This window comes from Neomonachus schauinslandi, chromosome 1, assembly GCF_002201575.2.
Source record: "Neomonachus schauinslandi chromosome 1, ASM220157v2, whole genome shotgun sequence".
NCBI classification, from domain to species: domain Eukaryota; kingdom Metazoa; phylum Chordata; class Mammalia; order Carnivora; family Phocidae; genus Neomonachus; species Neomonachus schauinslandi.
In genome coordinates, this window is record NC_058403.1 from 59,832,051 (window position 1) to 59,849,786 (window position 17,736).

The following is a 17,736-nucleotide window of genomic DNA, read 5'->3' on the forward strand; positions in this document are numbered from 1 at the left end:
GGATGAGCTATATTTAAACACTTGCTGAAATAGTATGTGATTATCCTAAGTGGCCCCAAGGTTTACAAACAGGACTAACAGGTAGGAGACAAATATCAATTTCTATAGGAAAGAATAAGGACAACGAATAGGGACAACCAATACCCCAAGTGTTGTCAAAAGTTAAAAAAAAATGAAAAGCTTTGGAAGTAACATTCTTTCCTTCAAGCACAGGATGTTTTAACATTTGGTAACATCAGATGAGGACCCGGGCCAGATGACCTTACAGGGATCATCCAACCTTCTGGAATCTTTGAAGTTCAGGAGCATTCAATACAAATGACTGAAGGCATGCAGGGTCCAGTTTCTGTGAAACTGATTACCTCAAGACTTGTTAAGATGGGCCCCATGTCCTCATTTTCCTTCAGACCATGAAACACATCCATTCAATGAAGGCCCCCAGAAGACAACAATATGCTAAAATGAGGGTTTTCCCCTCATTTAGTCTTTTCGATTCCTCTAATACATCAGATATTAGAAACGAGGATGACAAAACCTTAATGAGAGACTCCCTCATCTTAAAAAAAGTAAATAAAACTTTAGTCATTAGTTAGTGGCTAGGACATAGACAAGATGACATTTTTGAGCTCCAGTTTCAGTAACTCAAACCTTTCAGTGCTGTACAGTCTAAATAAATAGATTAAAATATAAGTAAACTAATATGAATATAATATCACTTTCTAGTAGTAAACGTCTTTATGTGGGTCAAAGAGACTACGGTGTGGACTGAAGTACAGTACAATTGTAGATGGCCTGGGAGAATTATTACGTGCTAATTTTGCCTGGAAAATTGAGGGAGGTGTATTTCAAACAACAGAGAGTCTTAAAACTTGAATGGTGGAATTTTTTTGTTGGATTTTAGAGAAGATTGGGGCTTTGAGATGAAGGAAAGAATGGAGACTTGGAAATAGAGAGCCAAATAGTCAGCAGAGGAATTTTGGAGGATCTAACAGGTACTGGAAGGGATTTAAAGGAATACCAGATGAAAATTGTTGGAAATAAATATCCCAGAGCATTAAGGACAGAGAATGGGGAAGTTATATGAATAATGGGGAAGATATATGAAGCCATATATCTGAAATTTCTCTTACTGTCCAACTATACGTTGTGTAGTATACAATACCTGCCAACAGCTGTAGTCTATCAAAAATAGTAAAAGAGGTATCACAAGACATGGGAGAGGATAAAAGGTGATGAGTTTAGGGATATAGCTTTGGAGGACACCTATCTGATTCCCCACAGAGTGGCAGTTAACATTTAATGGAACACAAATGGGGAGACTCATGTTCGGATCCCACCAAGAAGGCCGCATTTTGTCATTTCCCCAAGCCACGTACACTCCAGAAGGAAGTTTAGAATGGGACAAATTCGGGATATGAGTGGAGCTGGTGAGAAACAGCCATTCTGTGTAGAACAAAAATCACAATTACAGATTAAAACAACTGGGGATCCTGAGAGTTAATGGTTGAAATTTAGTTCAAACAGCCTTCCTCCCTCTTTTTTTCCCCTTCTCACCTCCTTTTTCCCCTTTCTTCTCTCCCTTTCTCCCACCCTCCTATTCTTTAACAACTGTTTATTGAAGACTTACTGGCTCTGTGTCAATACTAGAAACCAGAAGCAAATTTACAAAGAAGCTAATTAAGCTTAAGCTTTAGGACTCCCCACTCACATGGACCATGAGCCACAGGTTTGTACATTTGTATAAAATTTGAAATAGTAAGATATTTTAATAACAACCCATTCGACTTCTGTCTCTTTCCACTCAAACTTCCTCTCGGCAACATTTCCCCTCATGTCAGGTTGTGTTGAGTGGCTGTGGGCAGTTCTGGGAACTGGGTAAGATGTGGTTGTATTGGTGTTACATTTAAATTGGGTTTAGTGGGATATATTTATGTTTCTTCTCGGGGCTTTTATGTACAGTTAAGTTATTGCTAGCCATTTATGGCTCCAAGGAATACAGTGAGCCAACTCACTGGGCATGGTAACCTGAAGTGCAGAACCAGAGGTTGAATTCAAATATAAACATCACTTGGCTTATGTTACGTAGCGCCTGAGTCATGTGGTAAAGATGAGAAACAAGATTTGAAATGTATGAACCAACAGCTAGTCTGTGGGAAATTTTTCCAATCATCAGCTGTATAAAATTTAATGTGAGAGAATCCGTTTTCACCAAAGCCTAACCAAAACTGAAGTTCTTTTCTGTTAGGAATAAATTTGATAATGACACATAATTAATAATTTATAATTTATAAATGTACCATGCATATTTTTTTCTCTTTCCAGAGCAGTTACTTGGAATTTCTCAGAATTTCTGTGTTTTTGTATTACCACTTGTGCCCTTTACCAAAAACGCATCGGTATGTGAAGTCTTATGGTTTAAGCCCCCCCAACTATCAAGAATAAAACAAATCCAATCAACTGTGTTAGAGGAAAGGCTAGATTATCTTTCCATTCTTCTTTAGAATATTACATTATAAAGTCATTGTTATACAAAGAGATGATGAGAGAACATGTAGCCAAAAATGTAGAAATTATAGAGATGTGTCAGGTAGCTATTTTAAAATGTTACATTTATTTTTCTGAATTTTGTGATATTTATGGTAAAAATCAATTTTATATATATATATATACATATATATATATAACTTGTTGTGGTTTCTTATTCCAAATAAATATCCACTTTCAGACTTGACTTGAATTCTTTTTCTTTTTTTTTTCAAAGATTTTATTCATTTATTTGATAGAGACAGAGACAGCAAGAGAGGGAACACAACCAGGGGGAGTGGGAGAGGGAGAAGCAGGCTTCCCGCTGAGCAGGGAGCCGGATGTGGGACTCAATCCCAGGACCCTGGGATCATGACCTGAGCTGAAGGCAGACACTTAACAACTGAGCCACCCAGGCGCCCTTGTATTCTTTTTCTTAAGGAAGTCTCCCCTAAATCCTAAAAGCTTTAGGTCCCATAAAACCCACCTATACCCCTGCTGAAGACACCAGAAACAAATTAAAAAAAAAAAACCAAAAAAGAAAAACTAAGACATCCAGTCAGAGAAAGACAAATACCATATGATTTCACTCATATGTGGAGTTTAAGAAACAAAACAGATGAACGTAGGGGAAGGGAAGGAAGAATAAAATAAGATAAAAACAGAGAGGGAGGCAAACCATGAGACTCTTGACTATAGGAAACAAACTGAGGGTCACTGGAGGGGAGAGGGGTGGGGGATGGGGTCCCTGGGTGATGGACATTAAGGAGGGCACTTGATGTAATGAGCACTGGGTGTTATACACAATTGATGAATCACTAAATTCTACCTCTGAGACTAAAAAAAAAAAAAAAAAAAAGGTAAGTCACGGTGCTTGCCATTCAGGAATGTGCTTTACAGGGAGGAGACAGGCTGGCAAATAAGCTGTCACAAAACTTCAGGGGGAATGGAGAAGTATGGGAAATATTCTGTGGTTCTCTTCATGACCAAATCAAATGAAACTCTTATTTCAGCCCCTGATCCTGTGTTGGTAGTGGAGGTTTGTGTAACCTGATGGTTTTTCACATCGGCTGCTATTAATAACTCCATAAGCCACTGAGTTAGATCTGTTCACTCAGGTAATCACAAACTTCCTCAGGAGCTGCATGGCTACTGAGTCTTAGCTTATGGGCCACGTGTCTTTCATCTCCTCCCGCGCCACCAGTACATGGTTCCCTCACTGAGATTCCTGTGTTCTGGGATATTGGCTACTCACAGATTCGGATGGCCTCCAGTGCGCTGGAAAGAGAAACTCTGAGGGGATTTGTGGCAAGTTTGGAAAGATGGCTAGAGACTTAGAGGGTCCTAAAAATCATCCAGGTCCTTGTCTGTCTGCAGGAAGCAGGATGAATTCTGGCAGTGAGGCCATACTGAAATGCTATCAGCCTAATTAATGTGATGACATCATTTCATAGAGGCTCGCCTCTCCCTGGATCCCGATGTAGCCATGTCTGCCTGGAAACCTTTGGCAGGCTCACACAACTTCTGAGTGTTCTTTCTTACAATCTGATCCTGCGACACACTTGAAACTTTCAATGCTTTCTGAAAATGAATGCTTTCAGAACTGATTCATCACCTCCCTTACAGTACCAGCCCTTTTTCTGGACCTCCTCACATCTGGGTTTGGTATTTTCATTCTCCAGGCTGCCCAGGCCCAATCTCCAAACAACTTTCAGTTCTCCCATTTTTCTCTTCCCCAGGAGATTCTTCTGTGAGGTGAATGCGACAAAATAGGGAGAGTGCAATATATGTGATACCTGGAACATACTAGGCACTCAGCAAGTGACAGTTCACTTTTTCTCCACCTTTCCTCCCTGAACTAAGCATTAGAACAATTCCACGATTTTCTCACCAGGTCCCAGTGTACCCTTCTCTCTAGTCCATACTATACAACATTACCACCACAGGTATTGTCTAAACTATTACTATAACAAATCTTATGTCTAATCCGTTGCAGGAGGTTGACTTGTGTTCCTCAGAAAACTATCTAAATCCTAACGCCCACTTCTATGAATGTGACCTTACTTGGATAAAGGATCTTTGCAGATATAATTACTTTAAGGATCCTGAAATGAGATCATCCTGGATTTAGAGTGGACCCTAGATTCAATGACAGGTGTTCTTATAAAAAGAAGGAAAGACAGAGGGAGGGAAAGCCCGTGTGGAGATGGAAGTAGAGATTGGAGTGATGCATCTTCAGACCAAGGAATGCCAAGGACTGCCCACAGCCACAAGAGGCTAGGTGAAAGGTATAGAATGAATTCTCCCCCAGAGGATCCAGAAGGAACTAATCCTGTCAACATTAAATTTGGACTCCCAGAAATGTGAAAGAATACATTTTTTTTAAAGATTTATTTACTTGAGAGAGAGACAGATAGAAAGAGCACAAGTGGGGCGTAGGGACAGAAGGAGATGGAGCAGCAGGCTCCCTGCTGAGCAGGGAGCCCAACATGGGGCTCGATCCCAGGACCCTGAAATCATGACCTGAGCTGAAGGCAGATGCTTCACTGACTGAGCCACCCAGGTGCCCCTGAAAGAATAAATTTATGTTTTGTTAAGCCCCCAAGTTTGTGGAAATTTGTATGGCAGCCCTAGGACACTAATACACCCCCTTTGCCTGACCCTTGAGGTTCTTCCCACCCGGGTGTGGCCTGCCCTTCTAAGGTTCTCTCTTTACAACCCTCCTGTACAACTGCCCCTCTTCTCCATATTGACAATCTCTTGATCATGCAGTGATCAGTGGTACATTTTACCTTTTCCAACGTGACCCCTTTCCCTTCTCTAAAACTCATCATGTCTTCTGTACTTATCCAAATCCTAATCATGAAATGGAAGGTCTACCATAGTCCATGGCAATTTCTCTTATGTTCTAAATTCTTGTAACACACATTTGACATTGAATCGTGTTTTGTCCAAATAGCATTTGTTTCGCTTTTCACATATGTGTGTATCTCCTTGAGGGCAGGATGTTTTTGTAACACAGAAAATTTTGAATAAGTAAGTGATGTCCAAAAGTGCTGATGGAGAATGCACGTGTAATGGGCAGAATTGGGTCCTTCGAAAGACATTACGTTGAAGCCCTAACCAGTACCTCAGAATGGGACTGTATTTGGAGATAGGGTTTTTGAAGAGGTAATTGAGGTTAAATGAGGTCATATGAGTGGGCTCTAACCCAATATGACTGATGTCCTTTAAGAAGAAGATATTTGGACACAGACAGACACCGGGAATTCAAGTGCATAGGACAACCATGTGAAGAGGCAGTAAGAGGGTGGCCATCTACAAATCCATGGACAGAAGCCTGGAATAGATACTTCCTGTAGAGCCCTCAGAGGAAACCAATCCTCTGGACTTCCAGTCTCCAGAACAGTGAGAAAATAAATGTCTATTGTTTAAGCCACGTAGCTGTGGTATTTTGTTACGGCAGCCGTAGCACAAGAATACAACAGGTAAAAAGCTAAGACTGAAAGTCAAAAAAATAAGCTCCTGAAAGGGGGAGTAAAAAGATGAACATATTTCTACCTGCACTGCTGACACTCTTCTCTCAAGGGCCAGTCCTTTTCCTAAAATGACACACTCTCTGACGGAGCCCTTCGTAAAGCCCAGAGTCTTCCAGGTTTACTATGAAAACAATATCACTTTAGTATGAAGTTTAAAGAGATCTGCGAGTGGAACTGGCACCTGGCCTCCACCACTCTTCACCCTCTTCAAGAATGATGTTGCTGCCTAACCTACAGTTAGGAATTTACCTGACAGTCTCATGAGTTAACCTGTCAATTAAAATTATATAAGGTTTAACCATGGGGCTTAAGCCTAGGCATTTTCTGGGATTGGTTGTAAGAGGATAAGGATTAGTGGCTCCACTGAATAGTTGGCTGGTGGGGATCAGGGTAATACTGGTATTTTATTTTATTTTATTATTTTATTTTATTTTATTTTATTTTATTTTATTTTATTTTATTTTAATTTGCCAAGATTAGATCAGTGTGCTTTTCCTCTTCTCATTCTTTTACCATCCTACAATCTCCATTGCTCAGGGGAAAAAAATGTATTGGAATTGAGTCCATAATATTTAAACTGAATTTGGAATTCTGAGCTCCCTTCTGGAAAATAATTTTCGGGGTTCATTGACTGAATGTAGTATGTCCAGAAGGAGGCATTCAGAATGGCGAGGACCCTAAATACTGAGGCACCTGAGGGTGATTGAAGTATGTGATGTTTGGTCAGAAGTATACAGAGGGCTTGCTGTTGGATGAGGGTATCAGCTTGTTCTCCATGGCTCTTGAGGTAAGGGCTGGATCTGTTAGGTGGACCTTGCAGAATGCTGGTGTCATTTCAACACAAAAACTTCCACTGTATTGTCTAATCCCCTAAGGACCAGAGGTAAAGAGGTGTAGCAGTCCATTGAATGCCATGTAGCTTAGTGGCTAAGAGGGTTTTGGAGTCCTAGCTTTACCTCTTATTAGCTGTGTGACCTAGGCTAGGTACTTAATTCATTTAGCTTTCGCATCCCGTATCCCTATCAGAATGGGATTAACGATCACACCTCCCTCATTTGGGTATTAGATGAATTAGTGCACGTCAACCGCTGGGGAAACTGGTGCCAAGAGGGTGGTTTAATGTATTTAGTCAAAGAGTTCATCCATGCCTATGCCTGGTTTTGAGCTCTAGGCTCTGTCTGACTTCATTATGTCATGTTGTTTCCAAGGTCCCTTCCAAAAAATAAAAGGGAAAAAGATATAATTGGGAGGGCAGAGGGGAGTGCATTGGAAAGGAAAGGAGATGGCCCTTTTCTATGGCCAACTAGGTTGCCATAGTTGACAAAATGATCTTATCAGTGAAGTTATGTGTCTGTTTAAACACCAAAAGAAGCAGTTTCTTCTGCTTTGCCCCCAGTCCTCACCTCCTCGTTTTCCTTTCTTCTCCACTCTTCAGCCCAGGGCAAGCCGGTAGGGCCATCATACCCACAACTGGAATGTCTCTGATGGAGCCCGTTCTTACCCATTCTTTGTCCTCTTCTACCACTTACATCCATAGAAGGTTGTTTTTGAAAGCTCACTCTGACTCACTATAACATTAAAAAAATATTAAACTCAGAGTCTAACTCTGTTTCTTATCATAAAACATGAAAATTAAGAAGCCAACAGGGGAGTAAAAGAGCAAGTAAGGAAGGATTTGAAGCAGGTCATGCTCAGAAAAACCTCTGGGGATAATTTATAACCATCACCTCTTGGGTATCTCTTTGAGATAGTCCATTCTGAGATGGATGTACCTTGAATTTTGTTAAAATGTATTAAGCACCTATTAAGCTCAGTGATCCTGATAATATGTATGATAATAAGCTGTCTGGTTGACACCCATTAACTAGGCTTGTGTCTAGGAGAGAATAGAAAGAATATGAGGTGTTTAATTGGGAATGCTTGTTCACTAATGAACAACAAGAAATAGTTTGTTAAGTTCTTTGAGATATTCATTTAAAAATGCCATCAAAATTTCAGAAAAGTACAATCTCTGAGGTAAAGCTACTATGTAGTAAGAATGGCTCCATCCTAATGCTTTACATACATTATATTATTTGGTCCTCACAACTTGTTGGCATTGTAATCCATATTTGACAGATTAGAAAATTAGGTCAGAGAGGGTCAGTAACATTCTCAAGATCACACAATACCATACATCTAAAAATTGTGTTAGATACACTTTTCTTAAAGTCATATTTTCCTCTACTCAAATTATGAAAGAGCATAGGAGGAATTGAAGACATAGACATCATGATACATGTTTTCTTCTTACAACAATTAAGTTTAGTTTTATTCTTCTTTTTAAAGATTTTATTTATTAATTTGAGAGTGAGAGAAAGCGAGAGACAGAGCGCAAGCAGAGGGGGAGCAGCAGAGGGAGAGGGAGAAGCAGACTCCCCAGTGAACAGGGAGCCTGGCGACGTGGGGCTCGATCCCAGGATCTTGGGATCAAGACCTGAGCCAAATCCAGACGCTAAACTGACTGAGCCACCCAGGCGCCCCGACTTTTACTCTTCTTGACCAAACTGTAAAATATCATCTTGGGCACCGTTAGTATTACAGACTTATTTTTTAAATGTGCTCTGCTTTTTAAATAAAATTAGAAGAAACCTCAATTTTCAAACAGGTGTGAGTGCATTAAGAACCACTGTGTGATTTTAGATATGAATGCTAATTCCTAAACATTAGTTATCATTTCTTAACTTAAGTGCTTCGAATGTTTAAAATGCTACATATTCATGTGGATTTCTCAAGGATATTGGAGCATATATGAGATATGTTCTTTGTGCATATTTAAGCTTATATATATGTATTTTAGATTATATGAATACTGAGAACAGTATACATAGTGTACATTTACACACTATTTCATTTTTCTGAGAGAACTTAACCCTCACAATTATTAAATGTACATAAAATCTAAATAGCAAATATAACATATTGGTACAGGTCTGACTAAGCTGTTCTTTGCTCTTATGATATTGGAAAAGAGAAGAGTTAGTAAAGAAATACAAGCGTTCCTCAAGCCCCTCTTCCCTAAAACACATTCCATCCAATCTCCTGAACTGGCTGGAATATCCGTCTCTACCCCCACCCCACCATCTCAATGCAGTGGGAAAGTCGGTGGGTAATTGGGTCCAGATTGGAGATGTTTAAATATTCATGAGGCTGGCAGGGGACTGGGAGGGGGTGACTGTCTGGAATAGGGGTGGGGGCTGGGGAAATGATTAGTCATTGAAAGCTAGTGAACAATTCTGAGAAAGAGAAAGGGAAGAAAAAGACGGAGGGAAAGGGGGAGAAAAGAAGGGAAGAGAGGGAAGAGGAGAGAGGAGAGAGCCAGACAGAGGAAGAGGGAGAGGGAGCGAGCGAGCATGTGCGATGAGCAGTAGCTGTGGACCTTACAGTTGCTGCTAACTGCCCTGGTGTGTGTGAGGGAGAGAGAGAGAGGGAGGGAGGGAGAGGGAGAGCGCGCTAGCGCGAGAGAGCGAGTGAGCAAGCGAGCAGAAAAGAGGTGGAGAGGGGGGGAGTAAGAAAGAGAGGAGGAAGGAGAGAAGGCAGGAAGAAGGCAAGGGACGATACAACCATGCTGTGCTGTATGAGAAGAACCAAACAGGTAGAGCTAAAGATTTTTACTTCTTGCTGTTGTGAAATTACCAGACTACAATATTTCCCTGTAAAGGCAGAAAAAAAAATATTTTAACTGCTTCTGCTCTGGCCATGGTGCTCGCGTTTCCTTAGCATATGGTAACTGATGGTTGCATCCCAGCTTTTATTCCATTCTGTCTTTCATGCTCTGGTTTGCGAACGCTGCTACTAATTAGGATGAGGTTAGGAAAAAATATGCCTGTTTGGCTAGAAATAAGATTTGTGGGGTTCTTAGTGAATGCTCAGCGTTTTAGGTCTCTGGTTTTGCGGGTGTGGGTACAGGAAGGGGTGTGGGGAAAAGATGTGGACTCTACCTACAAGATGGGGAGGCAATCCTTTAAATTATTTGCAAAAAGCGGGGTCGAAGGAATCATATTCAGTAATGAGTGTTGCTTGTTCTGTCCTACGATTTTCTCACATGTGCTGCGGAAGAAGCCTTATTTCGTACATGCATGAGCTTCAAATGGGCGCAGGTATTAATGGAAAAACATGTGAAGGATTTATTTATTTATTTTTCAGTGAATGAATGAAACTGTGATTTGGAAGATGTTTTTTTAAAAAGAGATTCTAAAGACAACTGGGGCTGGGGGAGAAATTGGCCGTGTGGAGGGGGAAAATCGCCTTCCCAAGATCGGTAGCCGATTGTGCACCAGCTGGTCGGAGGAGAAGGTGGACCACGCCCCTAGGAGCTTTGGGCTCCGATGGGATGGGAAAGACGAGCCGAGTATTACCTGTTGGAAATCAGGTCTTTTCCCTTCTCCCTACCCTTGCACCTTTCCGGGGATTGTCAGTGACCGGAGAGGGGCTAACATTTTGGATACTAAGCATGGTGACTCATTTTCATCAGAAGAGGGACACATACAAGCTTAGCGAGAATCCGCGTCCCTCCGTCCCTCCCCCACTACCCAGGTTTCTCTTCTATTTCAAATTGCTCACTTATTTCTTGAAAGACATTTTAGAAACTTGATTGGGCTGAGGGTGGGGAGGAATGACGAGTTCAGTATTCTGCAGCAACAGACAGTGCCCTGGCATTCTCCAAATGAAGCTTTCAAACATTTATTGGAACATGTTTGATTTTGGCGAAGGTTAAAGAGAAAAAGGGGTGTGAGATGTGGGTGAGTGTGTGTGTGTGTGTGCGCGCGCGCGCGTGTGTGTGCATACTTGTGGCGGGGGGGGCAGGTCTTGGTCAAAAAGCCCTTTGCAGATTGATTGCCTTAGGGGTGGGGTGCAAAAGATAGGATTTGGGCATTATTGATGTGCAGGTATTGGATATTGGGCAATTTGTAATACACTCGCTGAATCCGAAGTGGGTGGAGGGGAGCAGAGAAGAAACAGCCTGCCAGCTTTGCACATTTAGCCATCGCCCTGGAAGGGGCGGGGGTGGGGGGGTGGGGGGGATGAGGATGAAGAAGGAGAGGGAGGGGAGGGGAAACAGAAGCAGAATATAGATCAGTGGGTGCAGAGGGGTGGAGAGGCATGGGAAAAAATAAGTTAAATCAAATAAATAAATAGATAGATAAATAAATTTTTCGAAGTAGCAGACACCCCGGGGTTTTGTGTGTGGCTTGTGTAGGGGTGTTTGAAAAAGAGCATGAGGGTCTTACACGTACCACTTCCCTAAACTGCTATATGGTTCCAGAGATTGATGCTTCCATTGGCTCATTTTTCAAGCCAGGACATTTCCTTTTCTTGTCTCCCTTCATTCTAATACATAAATGCAATGGATACAGGTGGCTGGGTTAAGCACACTGTCAAGAAAACGTTCTGAGGTTACCCCACTGGTGAGCTGAGGAAATAAAATTTAGGAAGGCGGAGCCCTAAGGAAACCAATGCTATTCATTAAAAAAGGTTTCATTTTGGATAGAAAAATATGCCGGTTTACAACTTTTTGCCACCCCATGTAGACAGATACAAGTATACACACACCCCCTTCGACAAAAGAAACCAAGCATAATTTTAGAAAGGGAATTGAAGCTAAAAGAATTCCCTTCCCAAAAAGAGGGACAGCTGCCTTCGCTTGGGTTCTATCTCACTAACAGCCCCAAGTATTCACTGCGATGTGCAAAGTGATGAAATTGTGTGTTTGGGGAGTTGTAGAAATTCGCATGTAAATGTATAGAGCCTCCGCATACTTCATGTACAACAGTCAGGCATGTACTCTGCACAGATTCCACATGCCCGCATGTGTTTTAGCATAAATCATATTCAAGAGAGAACATGAAAGGTATAGAAATGGTCATATTTGCCCATGCATTTTATACATGCGTACCTCTGTGTGAAATGGCCATGTGCCCTGTTGAGTACTGTTGTGTATCATTCACGTAAGTCAGTATTTAGGATACCATTAAATCAGACAGAAGGAATGGTGTATTCAGGGCGTGGGCTCCACACTATACTGACTGGCATGTAGATAGCGTGAGTACTTAAGTCTCACACAGGTTTCCTGCTTGTGGGTGAAATGATCCTCTATCATTCAGGGCAGAACCCGATTGTGTTTATCCCTCTGCCATCTATTCATCATCCTAGTCCTTAACAGGGAATAAAACAAGGGCAAAAACCTGCAAAGATCTAAACTCTGCCACACCCATGAAATCCAGCAGAAACGTGGGAGGGGGCTGGAGGGACTGCACTTCCTTCCTCTTCCACTTGAGCTGCATAAAGAAGCAATCTTGGATTTCTGAGTTGTAATACATGGCCAGTGGGTGAGAAGAAAGCGTAAATGATCTTTATTAGCCATTAGTTATCACTATGGATTATTATAGCAGGAAGAAGAGCATGAGAGTCGGGTGGCGATGAGAACATGATAAAGGAGTGGGCAAAGGAGGAATAAAAGAATCCCTGAGATTTTATTGGTTTCTGATTTTCAAATATCTTGGGGCTAACTTTAAATAGCTTAATTACCATGCATATTGCAGATGATGAAAAACTTGCAAGATGTGATCTGTGTCCACAAAGCCAGAAAACTGAGGTGCTTCCTTTGTTTAAAAATAAGGATTTTAAATTGTAATCGAAGTGTAAAGAATACCAGTGCAAGCCAGTAGCCCCTCCGTCCCCCACCTCTCAACCCCACCAATATCTGCTTTTTTCCTCTTAAAACAAATAATTCTTATCTGAGGGAGTGTGATCTGTGGTTTGGAATTCCAGCCTCACTGCGCCTTTCCCTTGCGGTGTTGGAAAGGTGTGGAAGGATGCCGCCTTGCTGCTTAGTGCAGACCATTCCTCCTAGTGATAAATTGGATTCCTCCTAAATCTCCCTGAGCCACACCCAGTGTCACCCAGGGACTAAGTGAATTAATTAAATGGAGGCATTCTACTTAATATAATTGAAACTGTGTTTTTTTTTTTAATGGTGATTTCTATCACACATTTCCAAATTTAAACAGAAGAGGAAATTATTTAAGGGCTTTTTTTTTTTTCTGCCAAATTATCTGGACTTGCAGAGAACCTTAGAAAATTCACAGTAAATCTAGAAATGAGTTCATATCTGGTGACTAATTCCTTCTAAGCCATGCCAAGGTGCATACATAATGAGCCCAGCTTTCTCATGCTGTCAATCTACAACTCAAGTCCCCCCACCCCCCTAGGCTGAGGCAATGGGGATAAGAAAATGTAGGGTTAATTTTCTCTCTTGCTGAGTTGGCAAAACTACAGAAACCTCCTTTCATGTTTTATGCGAAAGGGCAAAGCTCCCGCTCACTGAGAGGGAGAGTAGCTTGGGTCTCCTTTGCCTCCCTCATGGCAAAATTGTCAGTGCAGCGCGTGGGGCTGATTAATCCACATACTTCAGTTTTACCTGACCCCATAAAGAAGGGGGGGTGTCTTTCAGTCAACAGGAGCGCATATATATTAACCAAATGTTCCCCTTGTTCTCACTGATAGACAAGTCTAAAATCTTCCTCTATTTCAAAGGATGAACATATGCAGGTCATCTCAAGAGAAGATACAGCATTTAATTATTCACTTCCCTATTAGCTATCAGAGAGGCATTCAGGCAACCAACATGTCTGTTATCAATCAAGAAAGTGATTGTGGGCAATTCTCCCTTCTGAGTTTCTGAAGTGTGGTCGGATTGCCTCTGCACCATTGTACTGAAGTCTGCTTAACATTCTCTGAGGTGTTGGGAAGAGCACTGTGCTGAGAGTCCTCAGTTTATGCCACTTACTCATTCTGTGATCTTGAATGAATCACATAATACTGGGCTTCAGTTACCTCCTGTAAGATGAAGACTAAAAAAATAAAACAAAACAAACAAAAACCCCACCTTGCTGACCCTAAAGGGCTTTTGTAGAGATTAAACAAAATTCATGTGAAGACAAAATCAATACAAATGTAAGAAAATTTTCTCTCCAAGTTGTGCAATGGGAGTCTTGGCTTGGGATTGCCTGTTTGTCAGGATTGTGGTGTGCCTACCGTCAGTGAGCAATTCCTTCTGGTCAGGGGTGATTCCTTCTCTTTAGCACTCCTCATTCACTATTCCATTTACTTTAATAAAGCTTCTGTTCTCATATTTTAAAAAAGATACCACCTCCAGTGACTCTTTGGTTTCCATCTTATTCGATATCTCTTTGGCATTTTGTATTGTTGTCCTTTCCGCTTCCTGAAATTCCTCACTTGGCTCCCATGAGAGCTGCCTTAGCTCTCCTCCCTCTCAGAGAAGCTTTTCTCAGTCTTCCTTGTTGACTTTCTCACTCTCTTCCCCTCAAATATCAATTATCTTTTCATTAATGATCTTGATCCACTTCTCTTCTCATTTGACACACTAATTCTAGGTGGTCTCATCCATTTTGGAAGTTTTAACTGTCAGGGTGATTTCCCAATCTGTAGACTAGATATCTTTCCTCGGTGCCTGATCCGTGGATATCACTAGGTCTAGGTATTTCAGAGACACCCGCACTCATTATGTACAAAACCAGACTCAGTGTCTTCTGTGTGGTACCACTTAGTCTTCCTCCAAATTCCATCCCTTATGCTATAACACCATCTATCCAGCTTCCAAGCTCTAGGAACCTGGGTGTAATCTGAAGGCAGTCCTTGCTTTCAATCCTCACATCCAGATACTAAATTTTTCGATTATAGGTAAAAAGCTTTTGAATCCGTCCTCTGCTTTTCAACTCCACCACAAATAACCTGGTTCTGACTTTTGTTACCTCTCATCTAGACCAAGGCAATAAGCTTCTTGCTTGGACTTCCTATCTCCATCTTGCTCTTCAATTCTCCTTGCATAGAATACCACACTTATCTTTACCTAATGCAAATCTGGTCATATTATTTTCCTTGTTAAAATCCACCAGTGGTTCCCTGTTAACTGTAAGCTAAAATACAAAGTTCTCGGCATGGATGACATGATCTAGTCTTGCCTACCTTTCCAGTCCCATCCTCAAATACCTGCTCCTCCAACCTGATGATACCACATCTATATTTCAGGCCCTGGTGCTCTTGCTCATACTGTATACTTTGTCCACATGACACTTCTGTCTCTGCCTGGAAAATTCCCATTTCCTCTGTCAGAGTTAGCTCTTTGAAGCCATTCTTGACCTCCCTAAGTTCCACTTTCTTTGTGACCATTCTATATTTTGTAGCATCACTATTAAATCACTTGTTGCACTATATAGCTTTATTTTTTTTTCATAAACCAGTGTCTCTACTATGAGCTGCTTGGGTGGAATCTTAATTCTTTCCCTAGTTCCAGGCCTATCACAATGTTGGACATGTAGAGTAACTGGCTTTATCTGTGGATAATATGTTTCCTAAATAAATATAAAACCAGGTTTACAAACTTTCCATAAATTGTGGCATGGCTAAATGGATGGAACCACTAGTAGATTTTTGCTTAATCTATTGGCATCAAATTTTGAGATGAAGCTAATCATCACTGATTCTTATTATTTATGTATAAATATGACAATCATCAGTTTTTAATGAAAGCAGACACAAAATGAGCCCATTTATATTGTGGTTCTCCAAACTACGTAACTGGTGCTATCTGGAAACATCCCTTTAGTGTCCTCCCACAACAACCCAGCAAACTAGTCCACCCTCTGAGGTTAGCAGAGTGCCAGGTTAGACACATGGTTACCAGTCTTGGATCTTCTATTGCCCTTCCTTTAAGATCCCACAGTGCTTACACATGGTGCTTTGCCCACAACTGTTCCAAATACAATTTGACTCAGTTTCTCGCTACTTAGTTGATTTACCTCATTGACACACAAACTTCCAAAAATATATGTAGCGTTGGCCTGTGCCCTGGGGTCTGTGCTCAAGAATCAATTTTACCTTTACTTGGGTTTCTTTCCTTCCCACTGAAGTATCCAATTACTATTCCACAAAGGGAAATCTCTCATGGAGGTAAAAGGAGGTTGAATGGTAAGTAGCCCCTCAAATGTCTGTTACATGAATGAGAATCAGATCAACTTTATCTTTCTTACATTTCAATGGACTGAAGGGATTTGGCTTCTGAAGTAGGCCTATTTTGGTTAATATAGGGCAAATTGCAACCACAGCTCTCCATGAAAATGCTCTTTGCCAGACTCTACATAGTTTATTTTCTCTGACTGAATTGGCATGGCCTTGAGAAGAACAGTAAGACAAAATGATTTATAGGTGAAGTTTGTCTTCAACTGCTAAAGCTGGGTAATGTTTTCTAATCTCCACACCTTTATTCCATATCTTGCTCATTGCTCTCAATCTCTTTCAATCTCTTTCTTTGGGTTTTTCTTTTTTTTCCCTCCTCAGGTCCAGGGGGAGGTTTCTGATTACGTAATACTGGCCTATGCTAGTGTTTGATGCATGAGGCTATGAAAAGAGAACTTAAAAAAAAAAAGAGTGTTCCTTCCAACTTTCCAAAGAGGTGTTTTAGACAAAATAGATATTTTAAGCTATGTCTAGCACATAGTAGCTTCTCAATAAAAAATACTCATCGAAGGAATAAAAGTAGGAAGGGAAAAGGGGCGCCTGGGTGGTTCAGTTGGTTGAGCTTCCAACTCTTGTTTTCAGCTCAGGTCATGATCTCAGGGTCCTGAGACTGAGCCCTGGGTAGGGCTCATTCATCGGGGAGTTTGCTTCTTTCTTTCTCCCTCTGCCCCTGCCCCTGCTCGCTTGTGCTCTCTCTCTTTCTCTCTCTCCCTAAAATAAAAATTAAATAAAATCTTAAAAAAAAATAGGAAGGGAGAGATGGATAATGGGCCATTAGGGGAGGTGTTTTGGAGCAGACTATTCCTGTGAACTTATTCAGAGCTGGCTTTGTGTAAATGCATACTCAATTCCATTGGTCCTCCTCACAAAGTGGTTGTGGTCAAAGTTACAATTCCCTCTCCTGTCTGCTGAGATCAGAGTGCCACACTCGCAGAGAGTTTGGGTTATAGTATGGGAGTGTGACCCTCCAGATTCCCTATCCTTAATTATTTACAGATCTTATTCTTTTAGATATTCTTTGTTTAATGTCCTGTTTCATGTCTTTGTAGTGAAATAAACCCTTCCCCTGAGTTCTAGACCTGGCTCTGCCAATTGCTTGTCCTGTGACCTTGGGTAAGTAACTTAATCTTTCTGAGCCTCAGTTTATCCATCTATATAGTGGGCACATAAAAAGAACACTCCAAATCCTGACTTGCCTTTTCTACTAGGTTGGTGTGAGGCTCAAATAAAGTGATAAAAATAAAAGTGTTTTGCAAACAATGTGTTTTCAAGTGTAAGATATTATTAACTGAGGAATATCACATACTGAAACCCAAAGTGTTCATGGTTCTATGCAAAGAAGTACCCTTGCTTTCTGTATAAAATCCATTCCCACCTCTCCTTATTCTCTACAGAGTAAATAGGAACCATGCTAATGGATGGCAGCATAGTATATCTTTATCATTTCCTTCAAAAACTTTAGTGACAGAATTTAAATAAGCCAATGTTCAAATTGTCATGCAACCCCAGGGTCAGTTCAAATGCATTTAGAAATCTCCACTATTTTTCCTTTGATCTTTTTCTGTTTTAGTCTTTCCTTCATATTTAGATTTTTTTC

At 41.0% G+C, this 17,736-nt stretch overlaps 1 protein-coding gene across 1 annotated transcript in view; it reads left to right on the forward strand.

The window, feature by feature from the left end:
- Positions 1 to 9,598: 9,598 nt before the first annotated feature.
- Positions 9,599 to 17,736, forward strand: part of GAP43 (growth associated protein 43) — a 99,835-nt gene continuing 91,697 nt past the window's right edge. The window contains exon 1 of the mRNA XM_021692515.1: positions 9,599 to 9,696. Coding sequence (XP_021548190.1) covers positions 9,667 to 9,696 — 30 coding nt within the window. The 5' untranslated portion in view covers positions 9,599 to 9,666. The remainder of the gene's footprint in view (positions 9,697 to 17,736) is intronic.